The sequence below is a fragment of the Canis lupus genome, chromosome 11 (genome assembly GCF_048164855.1).
Source record: "Canis lupus baileyi chromosome 11, mCanLup2.hap1, whole genome shotgun sequence".
Lineage (NCBI taxonomy): Eukaryota > Metazoa > Chordata > Mammalia > Carnivora > Canidae > Canis > Canis lupus.
The window spans coordinates 61,442,513-61,462,679 of record NC_132848.1 but is presented as its reverse complement, the minus strand read 5'-3'; the positions used below and the strand labels follow the sequence as shown (position 1 = coordinate 61,462,679).

The 20,167-nt window shown below is 33.6% G+C and overlaps 1 protein-coding gene across 5 annotated transcripts in view; it reads left to right on the top strand.

Moving 5' to 3' along the window:
• The window catches only part of FANCL (FA complementation group L), a 112,410-nt gene that overhangs the window by 13,642 nt on the left and 78,601 nt on the right, over positions 1-20,167 (top strand). For 3 of the 5 annotated variants that reach the window (XM_072768443.1, XM_072768444.1, XM_072768446.1), the window contains exons 2-6: positions 200-268; positions 2,146-2,204; positions 4,318-4,378; positions 6,783-6,839; positions 12,595-12,695. In XM_072768443.1, the coding sequence (XP_072624544.1) occupies positions 200-268; positions 2,146-2,204; positions 4,318-4,378; positions 6,783-6,839; positions 12,595-12,695 (347 nt within the window). The remainder of the gene's footprint in view (positions 1-199; positions 269-2,145; positions 2,205-4,317; positions 4,379-6,782; positions 6,840-12,594; positions 12,696-20,167) is intronic. The other 2 variants (XM_072768445.1, XM_072768447.1) reach the window with 1 other exon arrangement.

Below are 20,167 nucleotides of genomic sequence, written 5' to 3'. Positions count from 1 at the left end.
TGAAAACAGTATCTTTTGAATTTGATTGTTGGCAGTAGTTTATAAGATTCCTAGTTTAAGAATACTTTCTTCTGGAGGTGAAGCAAAGTATAGCTTATTTAATGGATAATTTTTAAAGTAGTGCTGAGGGGGAGGAGTTGAGTGTTTTTATTTTGTTATGTAAAATCCTCAATTTCCCACTTTTACTTTTTCCTCCTAGCACCCAGTTTCCAAGGGATGTATTTACCTCCCTTTTTATCATCTTATGCTTGTGTATTTCTTTTCCAAGGTGAGCTTCTTGACTTTTGTATTTATATTAAGGCCCCTTCTTGCAGTCAGTGCTCTGATCTACCAAACTTTTTAATATTATCTTAACATTAGTTCAGTCCCCTCTTTTCTCTTCCATGTATTTTTTCTGAACCCCCTAGTTCTTTAAAAGGATTTGATATGGGAGCCCAACTGGAAACCACTGGAAAGTGGCTTATATTTCCTATAGATATTTTGAAGTTTATAGTGTTCTATTTTCTGATTTTGCTGGAGACATTTTTTTTTTCAAGATTTTGTGTTATTTTTTAGAGAGAGATGGAGAGTGGGAGGAGAGGCAGAGGGATAGAATCTTATGCAGACTCCATGCTGAGCATGGAGCCTGATAAGGGGCTTGATCTGGTGACCCTGAGATTGTGACCTGAACTAAAACCAAGAGTTGGATGCTTAACTGACTGAGCCACTCAGGTGACCCTGTTTTAAATGTTCTTAATATTGATCTATTTAGGAGGATGTGTGGAGAGATTCAGATTTAGGCAACTGACAGTACTTTGTTCCCTGCAACCTGGAAGACTTGCTTCTTGAGAGCAATTAACATTTTTTTATATGCTTTAGCTAAAAAAAAAAAAAAAAAAAAAAAAAACCCTAATTTTGGACATTTTATTGAATCAGAAAAGTATTATGGCATGTAACATGGCATTTGACCTTTTAAAATGGCTGGATTTTGCAAATAAGGGACTTTGGAATTTTATTCTTTCAGATAACAGATCAGTAGAGTAGTTTTACTATTTTTCATGTAAATTCTGAATTCCAGATTGTTCTTACACCTATGTGTGGGATGTCTATAAAGTTAGGTTAAAGTTACTACATAATACCTTCTAGTGCTTTAATGAAATAGTGAATTATTGTTACTTGACCTTTTGAAAAGGTCAGTAGTACATTTTGTTTCATTTTTTTAAAGGACATTTAAATGTAATGAAAGTCAGAACTGTAATATCATGAAAGTAAAGGTTATGGGGTACATTTAATTGTGTTCCTTTAGTTTTGAATCTGCTTTGAGGGAGCCTGTGTTAAAATTCTCATGGTGATTATTTTTCAAGAATTTTATTACTCTTTTTCATTTTATATTGTTGGAGTAAAAGATTATATTTCTGTTTGTCTTTTTCTGCTTACCTTTGCTCAGATCATGTGTATTATCCTATTTAAGATATAAAGTTTAAGCTGCTTACCTATTCACTTTCTCAAGAAAGTAAAACTGAATATATTTCTTAGAGAACAGTTCTTTCTTTAGACTCTTAAGTAAAATTTGGTCTATCTAAATGTATAGCTAGTGAATATTTAAATGTTAGTGATTTTATTTATTAGAGGTCCACAAATGTGGGAAAATTAAATACTCTGTTTTTTTGAAAATATTTCTCTCATGTTTGTATATTTGGATTGTGGAACTAAATGTATTTCCATTTTATTAAAACGAGGAAATGGAAAATATGAAGCCTGTAATGTATTATATATTCTTATTTTACACTGTGATTTTTTTCCTTCCACAGTCAAAGCAATTGAAAGAATTTCTTTTTTAATAAATTTATAAGAAATATTTGGATTTCTTTGTTTGCATTAATTTCTTAATATTTCTTGTGTTATCTGAGTTTGTTATCTCTTAAAAATCAAGCTTTATCTCTGTTTTGGTTTTCCAATGATTACAAAGTTGCTGACATTTTTATATTATTTTTCTTCAAATCAATATTCCATTGCATATATTTTAACAAATGTAAAGATTCTGATAAAGTTGATAACTTTTAGAAAACAAAGGAAAACATTACCTTTCCTATGTGATTTTTGTGTTTATCTTTTAATATTGTGAAAGATGAAAATTTGAGTGAATCTTTTCAATATTTTCCACAGGGACGTGATTTTCACCTTAAAATATTGTTGCCTGAAGATTTACAAATGAAGAATGCAAGGTGATATAGTGTTTTGTTATATACATGCATCCTTGTGGGATGGGCATTGAGTTAATCTGGTAAAAGCTTATTCTAACCATTAGAGTTTTGACTAGAGTCAACCAGAAACTTCTAATTTTTCCAAACCAGTGTACATTTGTAAATTATTTTTTCCTTGTGAAGTACTTTTCAAAGGTAACACAATAATTTTCTAATTTTTTTTCCTTTTAAAGCAATAAATAGCAATTGTGTAAGATATCTGTTGGTACAGACAGCCCATCAAGGAATGTTAAGAGATGAGACTGGGAATTAGGTAGTACCTAGAATCTCTTTTCTGCTCTTAAGCATCTTTGGGGGTGAAGTGGAGGAAGAATCCAAGACATTTATTAGTAGAATTGACAGGATTTTGTGACTGATTAGAAGTAGCAGAAATGAAAGAAAGAGGAGTGAAGCATGCTTTCTAGATTCCTGGCTCAGATCACTAAGCTAGAAAAGAGGTCACAGTGGAGAAATAGGAGAGCCATCATTTTAAGATATATTGGGTGTGAAATATCAAGAGGAGATGTTTAATGTATTGGCATGGAACTCAAGTCTAAGACATAGAAGTCACGGTAGGCATGGGATTTGGAGCTGTGAGTATGGATATTTTCTAGTGCCTGCATGTGTGGGGTGAAAAGAGAAAGCTAATATTTAAAGGATTTGAGAGTATACCAACATGTAAAGCACTGATAAATAGGAACTTGGAAGAAGGCTAAGAATTGAGCAAAGAAGTAAGAGGAAAATCTATATAGTTGTCGCTGAAGCCAAATAGAAGCTTAATGAGGAAATGGTTCATAGTGTTGAGTATTGCAGAGGGATTAGGTTAAATGAGGTTTCATGTAGTGGCAGAAGCCAGATTTTATTGGGTTTTGGAGTGCATGAGTAGAAAGTAAATGTAAACAATGTAAACTATGGTTGGCCCTTGAAGAACTTAGGGGTTGGGGGCATTGACCCCTCATACACTTGAAAATTTTACATGTAACTTTTGACTCTCCAGAAATTTAACAGCATGCTGTTGACCAGAAAAGCCTTACCAATACCATGAACAAATTGCTTTAACACTTGTATACTGTATGTTGTATGAATTATAGACTATTAAAGCAAACTAGAGAAAATGTTACTAAGAAAATCATAAGAGGAAACGTGTTTGCTTTACTGTATGTATATTTTATTGAAATAATCTGCAAGTGGACCTGTGTACTTCAAGCAGTATTATTGTTCAAGGATCAACTGTAGTTTAAAGAAAGGAGTGATAGAGAAGGGTATGCAGCCAAGGAAGAGTTACAATGATCTTGTTTTTTTTAAATTGAGATTTGCTTGAACAAGTTGATATATTCCATTGGAAAATACTAGCAGAAAATAAGAGTATCCCAATAGTGTTGATTAATAAGTTAATATGACCAAGTTGGTGGCAAGGGATGGAAAGTACACTTGGAAAGGGAGTTTCCCCATGGGCAAATGGGGAAACTCTAATGAATGAACTACTTTGCCAGTAAGAGAGAAAATAGGGGTGGAAATGGGGGTTAGCATAGCAAAAATGGAAGAGTCCTTGTGGTCTGAAAGGGCTATAATTGGGGGAATCTAAGAGGGGCATCCTACTTTAGATAAGGAAAAGCAATTTTTAGAAGAGTTAGTTACCTAAGCAATATTGTAGCACAGCTGAGGTGAGCCAGTGGATAGATGAACACTAAGTATATCTTTTACGTTAGTCTTGAATGTGAAGATTATATTGCTACATATGCCTTCTCAGATACAAGCTCAGTATATTATGATCAAAACTACTGGTTTATTTAACTAACCTTAGAGAAGAATCTAGTTCAATGGAAAATTTTGCTTTGGATATGTTAAAAAAGAAAGATTTACTGTTTGCATGTCATTTACTGATCGTAGTTATTTATAGTTTGAAATAAAAGTAGTACCGACAGTTTGAAGACAAGACTTTCAACAGTATCAGTGGTAAAAATTTTATTAGCTTGTCAGAATTATATTTGTCATTCTTTTCTATGTATGTGCATGTTAGTGTTAGCATACAAATAAGTCTTTTCCTTTTAATTCTGAACAGTAAACAAACCATTTTGTTCTATTAAAATTTTAGGTTATTATGTAGTTGGCAACTGAAAACAATACTTAATGGATACCATCAAATAGTGCAACAGGTAAGTTCTTTAAAAGGTTTATTTTAAGCAGGGATATGAAATTACTAAATTAACTCTTTTTAGTGGACAACTTGTAGAATGTTGTAACAGACTGGTTTAGTAGTTGCTGAATTTTATAGGTTTTATCTCGCTCAAATATTTTAAGGATCCATGCATTATTTAAAATCTTTTCTGTCTGGGAATCCTCAGCACATTTCTAGGTAGCATTTGTCCTGAAACTGATTTCCATCCTGGAGAATTTAGGATCTTCAAATGTAGTCAATCACCCTTATCCATATCTATCACTTTTTGAGTGATTTATTTTTTCCTGCTGAGACTGAATAGGGGTAGTAAGAAGAAATCCAGGACTCATTATGGAATTGTAGAGTATCTGTGGGGAAGTTAGGAATGTAGTTCTACATTAGTAACAGAAAAGGTGTTGTGGAGCTCACTTAGGATCATGTATACATACTTAATGAGCCTAGTTGTAAATATAGCACAAGTGAATAAATAGGCAGGATTAATTTTTTTTAATAACTGGAAGTTTTTCATCACCTTCATCCATTTCACCCCTGCTCCAATGTAGTTATTCTTAAAGTTTAGGTTCTTCTACCTGAAAATTTCTTTACAAATTAGAAAAACTTAAAAAAAAATCAGTTACTTAAGAAACCAAAAGTAATAAAATGCCTCTTGTAGAAAAATAAATGTAAGTAGAACTGCATTTCTTTCAATGCTTTTATTCATTTGTATGTTTTCCTGATTTCATATATTTTTTCTATCTTAAAAGCAGGTTATTATCTATGATAACTGACAATGACAGTCACTCACATAAAGCATTACTGAACCACAAAGAAATATAGGAGATAAACTATTTGATTTGTAGAATATAGGCTGTCATTGCTGGCAGCATAATTACTGTAGTTTTTTAAGGGGATGTTTAAATTATTTCTTGTTTTCTCTCCACTGCCTCCTCCTTATCCACTGTGACTATTTATATTGTATATTAGAGTTTAAGAAATGAATCTACTGAGATATTTAAATAGCCTGGAAAAAACTTGTTAATAAAGACTAAGTATAATAATATCTATAACTGTTTTACTCTATCAGTTCACCAAGAGGGTTCCTAGAGAAAGTCCCAATTACTTATTAATCTCTTTCCTGCCCTCCAGTTGGTCATATAGAACCCAGAGTTAGTATTACTAATTCTTTCTGTGTATTGTTTTTAAGTTCAGTAAATATGGGTCGGGGATCAGCAATCTTTTTCTGTGAATGGCTAGATAGTAAACTTTTCAGGCTTTGGTAGTTGGCTCTGTCACAAGTCCTTAACTTGTAGAGCCAAGGCAGCCATAAGTGGTAAATGAATGGATATGGCTGCGTTTCAATACATCTTTATTTACAGAAATAGGTATTGGTTTGGATTTAGCCTCTAGGCTGTAGTTCACAAAAATCTAATATAATTTATTGCTCATTACTAGTAAGCTAAGCAGGGAAAATATAGAAGATGGGAAAGTCAAATTTGTTTTACAGACTTGCCCACCCAAAACTATGTTAAGATGTGATTCATATGTCTCATGCATTGTTGAAATATCTTAGATTATTATTTTCTTCATCTAAAAGAGGGAACAAATTCACAGATTAGCTTTGTTCAGAACTGTGTGTTGGTAGTGCAGCAGCATTATCACAAAAAGTAACAAAAATACAATGTTTTGATTTCAACCAGAGAAGTGATGTAGAGTTTCATCTAATAAAAAATATGTTACACTTGAGAATTTTCTTTGCTTTCTTTATTCTATGGTTATTTTAAAAATCAAAGATTTCTAGGAAAGGGAATTATAACTCTTAAATATTTATTCAACTTTAGAAGTTCTTTTCTTTTTGCTTTTTTATTCTGATGGTTTTATCTTGTTTAAAGATTGACTCCTCTTGAATTAATATGGGTTAGTTATGAAAAGACAAAATCGACAATTGTATATAATTTTTAAGGTCAAGGGAAAAAATTAAAAATATGATATTGATAATTTATCACTTTTAGATTTTTTAATTGCATAGATATGCCTAATTTTTATGTTTTACGTTCTTTCCTCTTCACCTCATACCATCTTTTTTTTTTTTTTTTTTTTTTTTTTTTTTTAATGATGTAGTTTGGTAGATTTGCTAAACTGACCAGTGGTCAGTGCTGAAGGAACAAAGGAGTATGTGAAATTTTAAAAGATTTTAAGTACATTCAGTATAACTCATCAAAATAGATTTGAGGGCTTCAATTATTCTTTCAAAATGAAATTGGTGAGTGTAGTAGGGATGGTAGCTAATATTTCAATTTCTGATATTTTTTTTTCACGTTCACATGAACCTGTATCTCATTTGAATTTCAGTGTATGGAATATTCATTGTAAAAGTGAAATTAATTACAAATGTTTTGATCTAGAGAATGCAGCACTCTCCTGATTTAATGAGCTTTATGATGGAGTTGAAGATGGTTTTGGTAAGAATTTGCTTTCTAATACTGTTATATTCTGTAAGTCTTGATTTTCTTTTCTAAATTCCTGCGAAAACTTAACATGATTAGACTTTAAAACGTCTCAACTTCTAGTCACTTAATGTTTCATTTTCCTGTGTGCGTAAATGTGGATGATGCTTTTTTTGAATTCCATGAGGAACAGAACTGTGTATAGGAACCAAATTGATTTTGTCAAACTGAGTGCGCTTAACACTATTCTTGGACAGGTGGTGAAATAAAATGTACTCCTAGTCAGTCAGAATTTTAACATCTATGGTGAGATTAGGTAGCCACAATTAAAGATCTAATACAGTATATAAAAATTTTGTATGTAGCTGCAGATTTCTGAAGAACTTGTTAGACTTCATTACATACATACAGTTATATATAATAGACTATTCAGTTTGTCAATTATGCATAAAATACTTGAATTTTTAGTTTGTCCTATAGACTTTGTGTTTAAGAAATTTTTTATTCAAGTTTTCATCATAAACAGAAGAGGGAAGACTGTATAGTCAAACCTGTAGGCCCGTGACCTAACTTCAACATTTTGCCATTTTTTTCTTCCCCTACTCTTTAAGGAGAAAAGGACTAGAGTTGTTTTTTTTGTTTTGTTTTTTTGTTTTGTTTTGTTTTTGTTTTTGTTTTAGATTTATTTACTTGAGAGAGAGAGAGTGTGTGCATGCATGAGGGGAGAGTGGAGAGAGGCAGAAGGAGAGAATCCTCAAGCAGGACTTCCTGCTGATTGTGGAGCCAGCCAATGGTCTCAGTCCCAGGACCCTGAGATCAAGACCTGAGCTGAAACCCAAGAGTTGGACTCCTACCAGAATGAGCCCCAGACTAGAGTACTTTTAAGGAAATTGTGGACATTGTATCCATCTCTCAATGAATGTGTTGGTGTATACTTGTAACAGCTAAGTGTCATTTTGTTTTATTTTGGTTTTAAATATGCTATTATAACCCTGACAAAGTTAGTGATAATTTTTTTGGCTTCTTTGTTTGTATTTGTATGTAAACAAGGTCCATATGTTATATGTTGATATGTCTCCTAAGTCTTTTAATTTCTAACAGTGCTTCATCTTTCCTGTACTTTTTTTTTTTTTTAAACTCTACAAGTTAAATAAACTAGATTATGTGTCCTATAACATTTCTTGCATTTTGGATTTGGCTTATTAGATACTCATGGTATCTTTTAACATATTTTTCTACCTTTTTTGTGATCTAGTCTCAGCAGAGTGGGTTCATTTCTTCTGGTAAGAATACTTTGTGTTGTGTACTTTATTGCATGAGGAGGCACATGGTATCTGATAGTTCTTCTCTTAGTAGAGTTAAGATTGGCCAATAGGCTTTAGATCCATCAAATATAAAGTTTCTTATCAGCTATCACCTAAGATTTTAGTATACAATGATAATCATTGCCTACACTCACTATTTCATTAGAGGTATCAAATGGTGATTTTTAAAATTCCATTCACTATATTTATTGTCTGGAGATACATTATTATCTGGAGAACAACTTCCCTTCATCAGTTATTTGGTTAATTTTGAGGTATAGCTCATAGTGGAGAAATAGGTTAAGTGCTTGTTTCTTTTCCTTTTTTAAAAAAATCAATTTTTAGAGTAATGAGTTAGTGCCTAGCAACTGTCAAAGTGAAATAATGATTTTTTTTAGTATCATTATGAACTCATGGGTTTTTATATATTGATTTTAATCCATTGCAATCACTATACCTTTTGATGCTTAAATTTTGTATCATTTTTAGTCAGTGTATGCCTCTTTATATTGGCTCCTTAGTTCTTCTAACACAGCCAAAACTTTGCTTTCTGACACAAGTTGCCCCAGTTTAATTTACTCATCCTTTTGAAGAACTATAATTTTACTTCTCCAAAGAGCCATGGTTTCTTTGTAGGAAATGGTGTTTAGATGCCACCGATCTGGAAACTGGAGTGTTTATTGCTATTATTGCTAGGCCTTTTCAGTGAACAGAGTTAGGAAAAAATAATATTTAGAAAGAGTAATTTATCATGAGTTTATATTGATATTTCCAATTCAAATTTGGTATTATAACATTTTTACTTTGATTTTAATGCTTGTATTTTACTCTGAAAATCTTGGTTTCTAATATTAACATAATTATTTATTATGTTGTACTTGTTATGGTTTCTTATGCTTTTCCTGTATCTCTATATTTGTTTGACAAAATTATAGTACCAATATATTGCTACTAACAACTGAAAGCAGTTTTTTTTTTTTGTAGTTCTTTTTGAGTTATTTATTCTTAGCAGTAGCTGCCACATACAAAGAGCTTAGCTGCTTAAGTTGTTCTGAGTCCTTTTTTTAATCCTTATAACAACACTCTGAGGTCGGGCTTTGGTAAAATGTTTGACTTTAAACTCTTTATTCTGATCCCAATTTCTAAAGTTTGAATTCTGACTTACAAATTTGCAAACCCTAACTAATTAGAATTATCAAAATTGATTATAAATTTCATCAAAGGCCAGATTTCATGATAAGCTTTAAAAAGGTAAGGTGAAGAAGTAAAGCATATTTTGAGTTACCCTTGGCATTGCAAAAAAGTTAGAAAATAATTTTATCTTTTTATCATACTTTTCATAAGCTATGCAAATAAAAGGGCTCAGGAACCGGAGTAAAACTATATATACCATGTCCCATTAAGCTCTTATTACTAGCAAACTTTATTAGGTTGTAAGAACAGATTTATTGGTCATTTAATTTTGAAGAAATACTCTTTAGTTTAAAATAAAATATTGACATTGATTTCTAAGAATATTCTATTTAGTGTTAAGTTTTTTAGTAACTAGATGGAAATGAGACCGCCAAGGCAAGCGAGGGTCCAAGAACAGATTTTATTGCAGGCACCCTCGGGCGAGGTTCCACGACTCACGGGGGGAAGAGAGTGAGTCGAGGAAGGTCTCGCCAAGACAAGGTGGTAGGGGGTTTACATAACGTTGTAAGGCAGAACGGTTTCCTATTGGTTGGCTCATATGCAAAGGAAGGATTGCAATCCAACCAGTCAGAGTGACCCTCACTATGCAAAGGAAGGATTGCAATTCGACCAGTCAAAGGTGACTTCCTCCTCTGGGGTTTGAAGGGCATTGGGTTCGGTTGGGGAAGTCCAAAGGAGAGGTGTAAGGGTCTGCTCAAGCTGTCAGCAGGTCATTGGTCCATTGGCGTCCCGAGTGGAGGTGGTGACAGGAACCTCAGCCATTTTGGCGTATCCGCCATCTTGAGGAGTTTCCTTTCCCGCCTGACCCCAACATTTAGTACCTTTGTTACTTCATTTCTGAATAAAATGACATGCTGTATTTTAGCTTTCTAAAGAAATTGACAGAATTTGTGATACTATTGCACATTTATGAACAGTGTACTTAAAGAGAGTGAGAGAAAATTATATTGGTTTATTTGTTGGGCTGTCTTGTCAGTAACAGGGTTCCTGTAATGTAATCCTCAATGAAAGAATTGAGGATGATGTCCAAATGAAATCAGTAGTTTTTGAACCTTTTCAGGAAATTTGGTAAATCTTCACAGTTTCTTAGTAATTACTAGGCATATAGTAAGAGTTCAGTATATATTTGATAAATGAACAATTACCTGTATTTTATTTACTTATTTATTTATTTTTGAAGATTTATTTATTTGAGAGGACATGCATATGCGAGCAAGGAGAGGGGCTGAGGGAGAGGGAAAGAGAGAGAATCACAAGCAGACTCCAAGCTGAGAGCAAAGCCCAATGCATGGTGGCTTGATCCCAGGACCCTGCGAGCATGACCTGAGCTGAAATCAAGAGACGAATGCTTAACTGACTGAACCACCCAGGCGCCCCACAATTACCTGTATTTTAAGAGAACTCTGATGTGTTTTTGTTTGTTTGTTTTTAAGATTTTATTTATTCATGAGAGACACAGAGAGAGAGAGGCAGTGACATAGGCAAAGGGAGAAGCAGGTTCCATGCAGGGAGCCCGATGTGGGAATCGATCCAGGGACTCCAGGATCACGCCCTGGGCTGAAGGCAGGTGCTAAACCACTGAGCCACCCAGGCGTCCCGGGTCAGGTTTTTTTGAAACTCCTATTTAGGGCTTAGTCACTGCATAGCTAAGGTGTTAAAACTAGGAAATGATAAAATTAGGACTTAGAACCTTTGTAAAACTTTAAAACCTTTGTTCTATCTACTATGTATCTTGCCCTTTCTCCACAAAGAATGCTTTGATTCTTTGCCTTTGCCTTTTTTCCTGCTATGGCTTTGGAATAGGAGTAACTTGTCTGACCCAAGGTAGAAGGTAGAGTTTACAAAGTTCATAAAGCTAGAATTAAAAGACTTTATTGTTATTCAAATTTATTTTTACATTCCGTGTATGTGGATAGGAGTATTTAATATTTCTGGATTTACAAAAAGTTCAAAAGAATTCCTGAAGCTGTTTTATATATAAGTATAGGAACTATACTGACTTATTTTTTAATAACAGGATAATCTTAATAGTAAAAATTTATTTTTCTGGACCATATGGCAAATTACAGATAGCATTAGGTATTTAGTTTTATTTAAAAAGCAGTATACTCCTTGTCTTTTAGGAACTTACCTTCTAATTAAATCCAAATTGACATTTTGGGCCTTAGAAACCTGCTTTCATAGTTGTTTTTATCCTAAGCAGATTTAGAAGGTAGTTTCAGTTAATAGTCTTGATTTTGAAATACTGTTTTGTAAAATCTATTCTTTCTAGTATTACCTAAATTTAATAGTATCCTATTCTTGTTTTAAAATTAAAAAGTGTAAGGACTAATATATTAAAAATATGCTTAAAGAAATAGAACTTACACCTCTTTTTAGGGCTACAGTTAATATTTATAATTTTTATACTTGTTCTCATCTGGTTTTACTATTTACTGTGTTTGACTTTTTTATTTCTTTATTTTTTTATCTCTTTTGATAAAACAGTCCATATGAACATGTGTAATTTGCAGATACATTTATTTTTACTTTCCAAATAAGGTATTTGTCTAGGTTAGCACCTTTGAAGTAATTGGTAATACTCAGCCTCAGCAATTCTAGTGATGTTTGTATTGCTTGTAAAAAAAAAAAAAAAAAAAAATGTTAGGGGTTTTTTTTGGAGTAGGGGGCAGGGTACATAAACCATCTTGAAGATATAGGTGGGTCTTGCAGGAAAAGGAACTGTGATCTAGCCACATAGATGAAAAAACACTTAACCTGGTCTGGGAGTAATACAGAATGTAAGCCAGTGAAAGAAAGTAGCAGATGAGTATTTACTGTGGTAATAAAGGGGTTTTACTTATAAAAGTGTGATTCATAACTGTATACATATAGATCTGTCTAAACAATGTACTTAAGAGTTCAGGCTTTTCTTAAAGATATATGTTTCTTTATATCAAAGTTTTTCCACAGGAACAGAAAAATATTCATAAAGCTTTGAAGATATTTTTAGACTCTTGTCATCTCTGATAGGCATAATAGTCTAGGAAAATACTAAAATCTGAAGTTTTAATGGTATAATAATTGGCATTTTCATATAATAATTTTCAATACAGTCCTTTAACTTTTTTGTCTTTATATAAGAAGGGGAATGATTCAGATGGAATTTCTATAAAAATAATGGACACTTTTAGTGAGGCACAAAGGAGATTATGAAGTTGTTTTGTAATCAGATAGTAGCAATTTACTATCTAGCATTCCACAGCAGATCAAGTTTGTTTTCTTTTAAACAGGAAGTTGCTTTAAAGAATAAACAAGAGCTGTATGCACCACCTCCTCCTCCCCAGTTCTACTCAAGCCTTATGGAAGAAATAGGAACTCTTGGTTGGGATAAGTATGTCTATTTTAAAATGTTTCAGAAATGTCTTTTTTTCTTTCCACATTTCAATTTATTTGCAGTTTTAGCAGTTTATTTTATACCTGTTTTTAGTCAGTGTTTCATTATAATTAGAACTTAATTATAGTAACATTTATTGTGGGTATGAATTAAAGGGATATCATCATTAAGTGATCTGCAAGGTAAAATACTAAATGTAATTTGGAAAAAGATAACTTTTATTTATGCAGTAAGATGTTACCACATTTTTACTGAACATAAACATGTTATTTAGTTTTATTGAGGTATAATTGATAAATAAGATTATAATATTTTTAACATGTGCAATGTGATGATTTGATTTACACATGTACATTGTGGAAGGAGTCCCATAACTCATTAACATATCCATTACTTCAAATACTTTTTTTTCCTGATGTTCTTGCGACTATTATGGAAGGGAGACCTTTAGGAACTTCTGACTGCCATTTTTACTGACATGACTCCATGTATTTACTGCCATTTTCACTGATATCATGCTGTATGTTTACTGTTTTTCTTACGGGTTTTGTGTTTGTTTTTTTTTTTCCTCTTTATCTGCCCTTATTTGAATTAATCAAGAATTAAGTTGTTATATACATTCTCTTAGAATTACCTTGGAATTAGAATTCTCTTAGAATTACAACATATGTATAGTAAAATATATATTTGTACTTTTACCAATTTTCTTATAAAGGGAGGATCTAAAACTCCTTAATGTATTTTTTAACCTGTACCTGTCGTGTTATTGTTATCATGCATTTTATCCTATATTAGAATTGGCAAGAAGAATTTGTATATAATTTGTGTATATATGAAATTATATATAAATATTTCTGTGTGTATATATATATGTATAAATTTCTCCCAGTGTTCTTTTATTTTTTAAAAGATTTTATATATTTGAGAGAGAGTGTACATGCACATAAGTGGGGAGGGGCAGAAGGAGAGAGAGAAGCAGGACCCTGGGATCATGAGCTGAGCCAAAGGCAGATAACTGAGCCACCCCGGCACCCCTCTAATTAATAACTTCATGCATTTCTATCTTTCTGTCTGGAATCTTTTTCTTCCTGACTAAAGAATTTCTTTTAATATTTTCTTTGAGATATAATTGACATATACTAGTTTCAAGTGTGCAACATAGTGATTCTATATATATATATATATATATATATATATATATATTATGAAATGATCACCATAAGGCAAGCTAATCTCCATCATCACACATACTTACACACTTTTTTGTCTTATGATGTGAGCTTTCAAGATTTCCTCTTTCAGCAACTTCCAGTTATATAGTTTTATTAATTATAGTCATTATGGTATACATTACATAACTGGAAGTCTGTAGCTTTTGACCCCTTCACTCATTTCACCTCTGCCTCTGGAAACCACCAATATGTTCTCTGTATCTGTGAATTCATTTCTTTTTCTTTATTCTGCATATTAATGAGATCATATTGTGTTTCTTTCTCTTATTTGTCTTACTTAGTGTAATGCCCTCAAGGTCTATCCATATTGTCACAATAGGAGCATGTCCCTTGTTATGGCTAAATATCTCATTGTATATTTGGTGGATGGGTATGTGTGTGTGTGTGTGTGTGTGTGTGTGTGTGTGTGTGTGTATATGCCAGATTTTCTTTCTCCATTCATCTGTTAGTGAATATTTAGGTTGCTTCCATGTCTTGGCTATGGTAAATATTGCTGCAATGAACTTGGGGATGCAGATGCCTCTTCAACGTTGTGATTTTGTTTTCTTTGGATATATACCCAGAAGTGGAATTGTTGGATCATATGGCAGTTCCATTTTTAATTTGAGAGTGTGTATGGATTTATAATCACTGTATCTTCCTGTGGATTTTTTTCTTTTATCATTAAATGTTTCTTTTTATCTCCGGTAATACTTTTTGCCTTACTGTATACTTTGTTAGATATTAGTATAACTGTACTAGATTTCAAAACTTTTTAAAAGTTTTCCACCTTTTTCTGTATTTTCTTTCATAGTTGTTTAAAAATACTTTTCTACTAACTCCCATAATCTATATCCACTGGAGTCTGTTTTTAATTTTTTTTTGGTTTTCAGTCATATAGCTAGTCCTAGATCTTAGCATACCCAGTGCTTTTCTTTTTTTTCCCCAAATTGCCTGCCTGCCTGCCCGCCTGCCTGCCTTCCTTCCTTCCTCCTTTCACAGTTGTAGGTTCACAGCAAAATTCAAAGGAAGAAGGTATAGGGATTCTTTTACTTTCTGCCCCTATATATGTATGCAGACTACCCCATTATCAGTATCCAACTCTGCCACCCTCCCTTCCCCCGACCCCCCTCGCACTGAGGTAGTACATTTGTTACAGTGGATGAATCTATATTGTATTGATACATTGTTATTACCCCCAAACCATAGTTTACATTGGGGTTTACTCTTGGTCATACATATTTTATGGTTTTAGACATGTTTAATGACATGTATCTGCCATTCTACAGAATAGTTTCACAGCCCTAAAAACCTTCTGTGTTCCAAGTATTTCTCTCCCTTCCTCTCCCCTAACCTCTGGCAGCCACTGATCTTTTTACTGTGTCCACATTTTTGGATTTTCCAGAATGTCCTATAGTTGGAATCGTACATTATATAGTCTTTTCAGATTGGCTTCTTTTACTTAGTAATGTGTGTTTAAATTTCTTCTTAGTCTTTCCATGGCTTGTTAGCTCATTTGTTTATAGCACTGTATATAGTTCCATTGTTTGAATGTACCAGTTTTTTCATTTACTTACTGAAGGACATCTTGGTTACTTCCAAGTTTTGGCAATTATGAATAAAACTGCTATGAACACCTGTGTGCAGGAAGTTTTGTGTTTTTTTAAATCCACATTGGTAAATACCAGAGGCTTCTACCTTTTTTTTTAAAAAAAAATTTTTATTTAAATTCCAGTTAGTTAAGGGTGCCTGGGTGGCACAGTCAGTTAAGGGTCTGACTTTTGGATTTGGCTCAGGTTGTGATCTCAGGGTCCTGAGATTGAACCCTTTGAAGGGTTAAGATCATCTGTGTAAGATTATCTCTCCCTCTCTCCTGCCACTCCCCCATCCCCATGCATGTACAGGTGCACATTCTCTATCAAATCTTTTTTTAAAAAATGAATTCCATTTAGTATACAGTATAATATTAGTTTCAAGTATACAATAATGATTTAGTACTTTCATAGACTACTGTGTGCTCATCATAGCAAGTGTACTCCTTGATTCCCATTACCTATTTAACCTAATCCCACCTCCACCCCTCCAGTAACCATCAGTTTGTTCTCTATAGTTAAGAGTCTCTTTCTTGGTTTGCCTCTCTCTTTTTTAACCCTTTGCTTATTTGTTTGTTTCTTAAATTCCACATTTGAGTGAAATTGTACAGTATTTGTTTTTCTCTCTTATTTCACTTAGCATAATACTCTCTCGCTCATCTATATCATTGCAAATGGCAAGATTTTCTAAGCCTATAGTATTCCATTCTATATATGTACCATATCTTCCTTATCCATTCATCAGTTGATGGACACTTGGGCTTTTTCCATAATTTGGCTATTGTAGGTAATCCTGCTATAATCCTTGGAGTGCACCAAATCCCTTTGAATTGGTATTTTTGTATTCTTTGGGTAAAGACTTAGTATAATTGCTGGGTCGTAGGGTAGCTCTATTTTTAACTTTTTGAGGAACCTCTACACTGTTTTCCAGAGTGGCTGTACCAGCTTGCATTCCCACCAACAGTGTGAGAGGACTCCCCTTTCTCCATATTCTTGCCAACACCTGCTGTTTCTTGTGTTGTTGATTTTAGCTATTCTGAGAGTGTGAGGTGATAGCTCATTGTAGTTTTGATTTGTATTTCCTTGGTAGTGAGTGATGTTGAGCATCTTTTCATGTGAGTCTACTACTTTTTAATAGTAAGGAGTAAAGAGTTTTTATTTTCACAATTGAATCAATCGAAAATTGAATACTCTGTAACAACAAAAATGTAAAACCTGAACTCTCCTGGTCTCTGCTCTACAAGATGACTATTCTTTCTTTAAAAAAAAAAAAAAAAAAAAAAAAGGAGCCCAAAAGACAGAAAACCTGAAAAACTGATAAAAGGGGAGAAAAGAGGAAACTGACCTAATTTCCAGGTATTTCGTTAATGCACCTTTCCTCACTGTCTCTTGCTGTCTGTTCTTTAGTATATGCCCTTATTCATTAAGGCTGCAGTGCTGTGCCTAATGATCTTTCAGCTAGAAATTGTGTATAAAAAAGTTTAGAGGTTCTAGGTGATATTTTCTTTTACAAAGGGTTTACTTTTTCCTTTGTTAAGAAATAGAGTAGGAGGGGCACCTGAGTGGCTCAGCGATTGAGTGTCTGCCTTCCTCCCAGGGCGTGATCCTGGAATCCCAGGATCCAGTCCCACATCAGGCTCTCTACATGGAGCCTGCTTCTCCCTCTGCCTATGTCTCTGCCTCTCTCTCTCTGTGTCTCTCATGAATAAATAAATAAAATCTTTTTAAAAAAATGGAGTAGGGACAGGTTGCTATAATCCTATTAAAGATTGAACTGGTTCAGGTTGGGCTATAGTTTTTGTAAGACTCCGTGTACTAATGATTGCTCCCCTCCCTTTCCTAAGTTATAACCCTTTAGAACTTTTACACAAGAGCTAGGTGTGTTCATTGGAATTTCTCCCTTGGTAGATCCTAAACTCTTACGTGTGTCTCTTCACAAGGCCAGTTTACCTCTCAGTTGGAGTCAGGGGTCCATTTTTGATAATGCTTCATCTGCCTCTTGTTTGTTTTGCTTTTAGGGGTAGCCTTCCAGGGGTTCCCACTGAAAGTTTGGGGATATTCACTGGGGCTTTTCCTGGTGGTGGGTTCTAAATCTTAATTAGTTTCTCCTCAGTATTATGAAATCTCTGAATATTCGTTGGCTTTTATTGGCTTTCTGCTTAGTTTTTTATCCTCATCACTTGCAGTTCAAGGATTTATCAAAAGTTTTGATGGAAAATTGCCTGAATATTAGAACAAGGTCTCTGGCCCTATGTTTCTACTAGATTTTGGCCCTTTAAAAGTCTGTTATTTTTATTTCCCTAGCCTCAAAGAAATGCTGCTCTGCTTTTTGTCTGTTTGTTCATTTTGGTTTGCCACTTAATAGCAGCTCTCTATCTGTGCCCTTTGCCCAAATCCTTCTTCTCTTGCCCTGTGACCAGAATTGGTAAATAAATTGGTAAATAAGCTGAGAGAAAAATGGCTTCTATTAGTACTGGCTTGTCTCTCCTCTGTTCCCCTTTTTCAGGACCTTGGTTCTTTAGGTCTTGGTTGCCTTAGTAATTCTTTGATGCCTTCAGGCTTTTTTTTTTTTTTTTTTTTCCCTTTGCATCAGGCTACTCTAGTACTTCTCAGTGAAAGTGTAGGTTTGTAGCGAGCTAGTCTAATTTAGCCAGAAATGGGTGTTATATATAACTTTAAATGTACTATTCTTGTGTTATTGAGGATTGGTTAATGTTTATTCATGTGATTAGGCGTTTTTTGATAAGTCGCCATTCCTAAATAGGATTGGGTAAGATAGAACTTTTAAATAAAATTTAGCATGACAAGAAGAGGGGAGACAGAAGACAAATAACGAATTGAGCAGTTTGGCTGAAAGTATGAAGATTTGTCTTGAGGCACCGACATCATGGACCTGCTTGGTCTTTGGATTTAAGGTGATAGAGAAAAATCATAACTTATTTTCAGATGCTTAAATGTTAAGATCTTAGTGTTTAGAGGATTTAGGATTGTAGGACAGACTTGGGAAGGCAAACTCTTTTCTGTGTGGTTGTGACATATTTGGAAGAATTCCAGTAATGAAAGTAGTTGAAGCATTGAGAATACAAACATGAGATTTGTGAATCATTCGTTTTCTCCCCCACATATTGAATGCCTATAATGTAAGGCAGTGGATATACATAGTTAAGACTTAAAATTCCTCAAGGAACTTAGAGGTGAGAACTAGATAGTGGGAGAGTCAGAATTTAAGTAGATGATCACAGTAGTACTTAATTCTAACTGTGATAAGTACTACAGAAGATAATTATAGGATTTCTTGGGAGCTGTTAGCAACAAAGGTATAAGCGAAATAGTGCAAGTATTAAAATACTTTATGGAATAAGCATTTTTTTAGGGACAAATAGAAAGTATTGAGTTTTGCGTTGGACACATTGTTCTGATGTGAGAGAAAAAGGAACAAATATCTAGCTTGGAGAATAGCCAAAAGGGAAGCCAAAAGGAAGATTATGAATGCCTCTATCATAGCACTGATCACTGAATGTTTATCTCTTCCTTAAACTAAGATTATTATACACAGGAACTTCCACTTACGAAGTTTCTGCTATATGCCACTGACTGCTATAGCCACTTTATATATTCTTAGTTACTTCTCAGAATAAATTTCAAGATACATATTTTTATGTTCAACTTTATATATAAAATGGTAGCCAACACTGGCTATATAACAGTCCTCAGGGATTCTGTGTGAATTATGCTGCCTGGAATTGTGCTGTGGGGAAGCTCTGATATGGAGTCTTCAATAAAGTTCCTTCAAATACTTGGAGATAGTTTTTATTAGTTTCACCCTCCCTGTGTGACTATCTCATCATGGATAAAATTGGCCATATGCAAAATTAACCCATCCTGAGAGAGAGTTTTGAAATCTGTTGCTTAGATTTGTGAAAAGATCAAAGTTTAATTATAGTGACGAGTATGCATGATTGAATTAGAATATAGCTGCTGTTACTGAGTCATTTGTTTCATTAGTCCTTACAATTGAGGACTGTGTTAGCAGAAGAGAAGTTGTTTGCATGGATTGTCAGAAGCCAGAAAATAAGATTTTGTCAGTATTTATTCAATGCTTTCTGGAGTAAGAAAATCTATCAATTTTATTTTTGTGATTTATTTATTAAATTAGGTCGTGTTGGTATTGGGTTTTAGAGCTAACACCAAGACTTGAATTGTGCTGTCTGCGTACTAGAATTGCTACCTTTTGAGCCCCTGCCTGAGCAACTGGCCAGCTTAATTTAAAATATCTCTTAAAATGACACAGACAGTGATTTGCATGACAAATCGATTTGAATGGATTGTCAGAATCTTAATGATTAGTAGGCCATGTCAGTATGTCTATATTTTCCTCATACCTAAATTCATATTTTTGTAGATTTACTATTGCATGGGTAAAATCTGATAATGAAAAATCTTTTTTTAAGGTAATGAAGACCTTGCTATGTTTTTTTTTTTTTTTTTTTTTTTTTTTTTTTTTTTTTTTTTAGATTTTATTTATTTCTTATTTATTTATGATAGTCACACAGAGAGAGAGAGAGGCAGAGACATAGGCAGAGGGAGAAGCAGGCTCCATGCACCGGGAGCCCGACGTGGGACTTGATCCCGGGTCTCCAGGATCGCGCCCTGGGCCAAAGGCAGG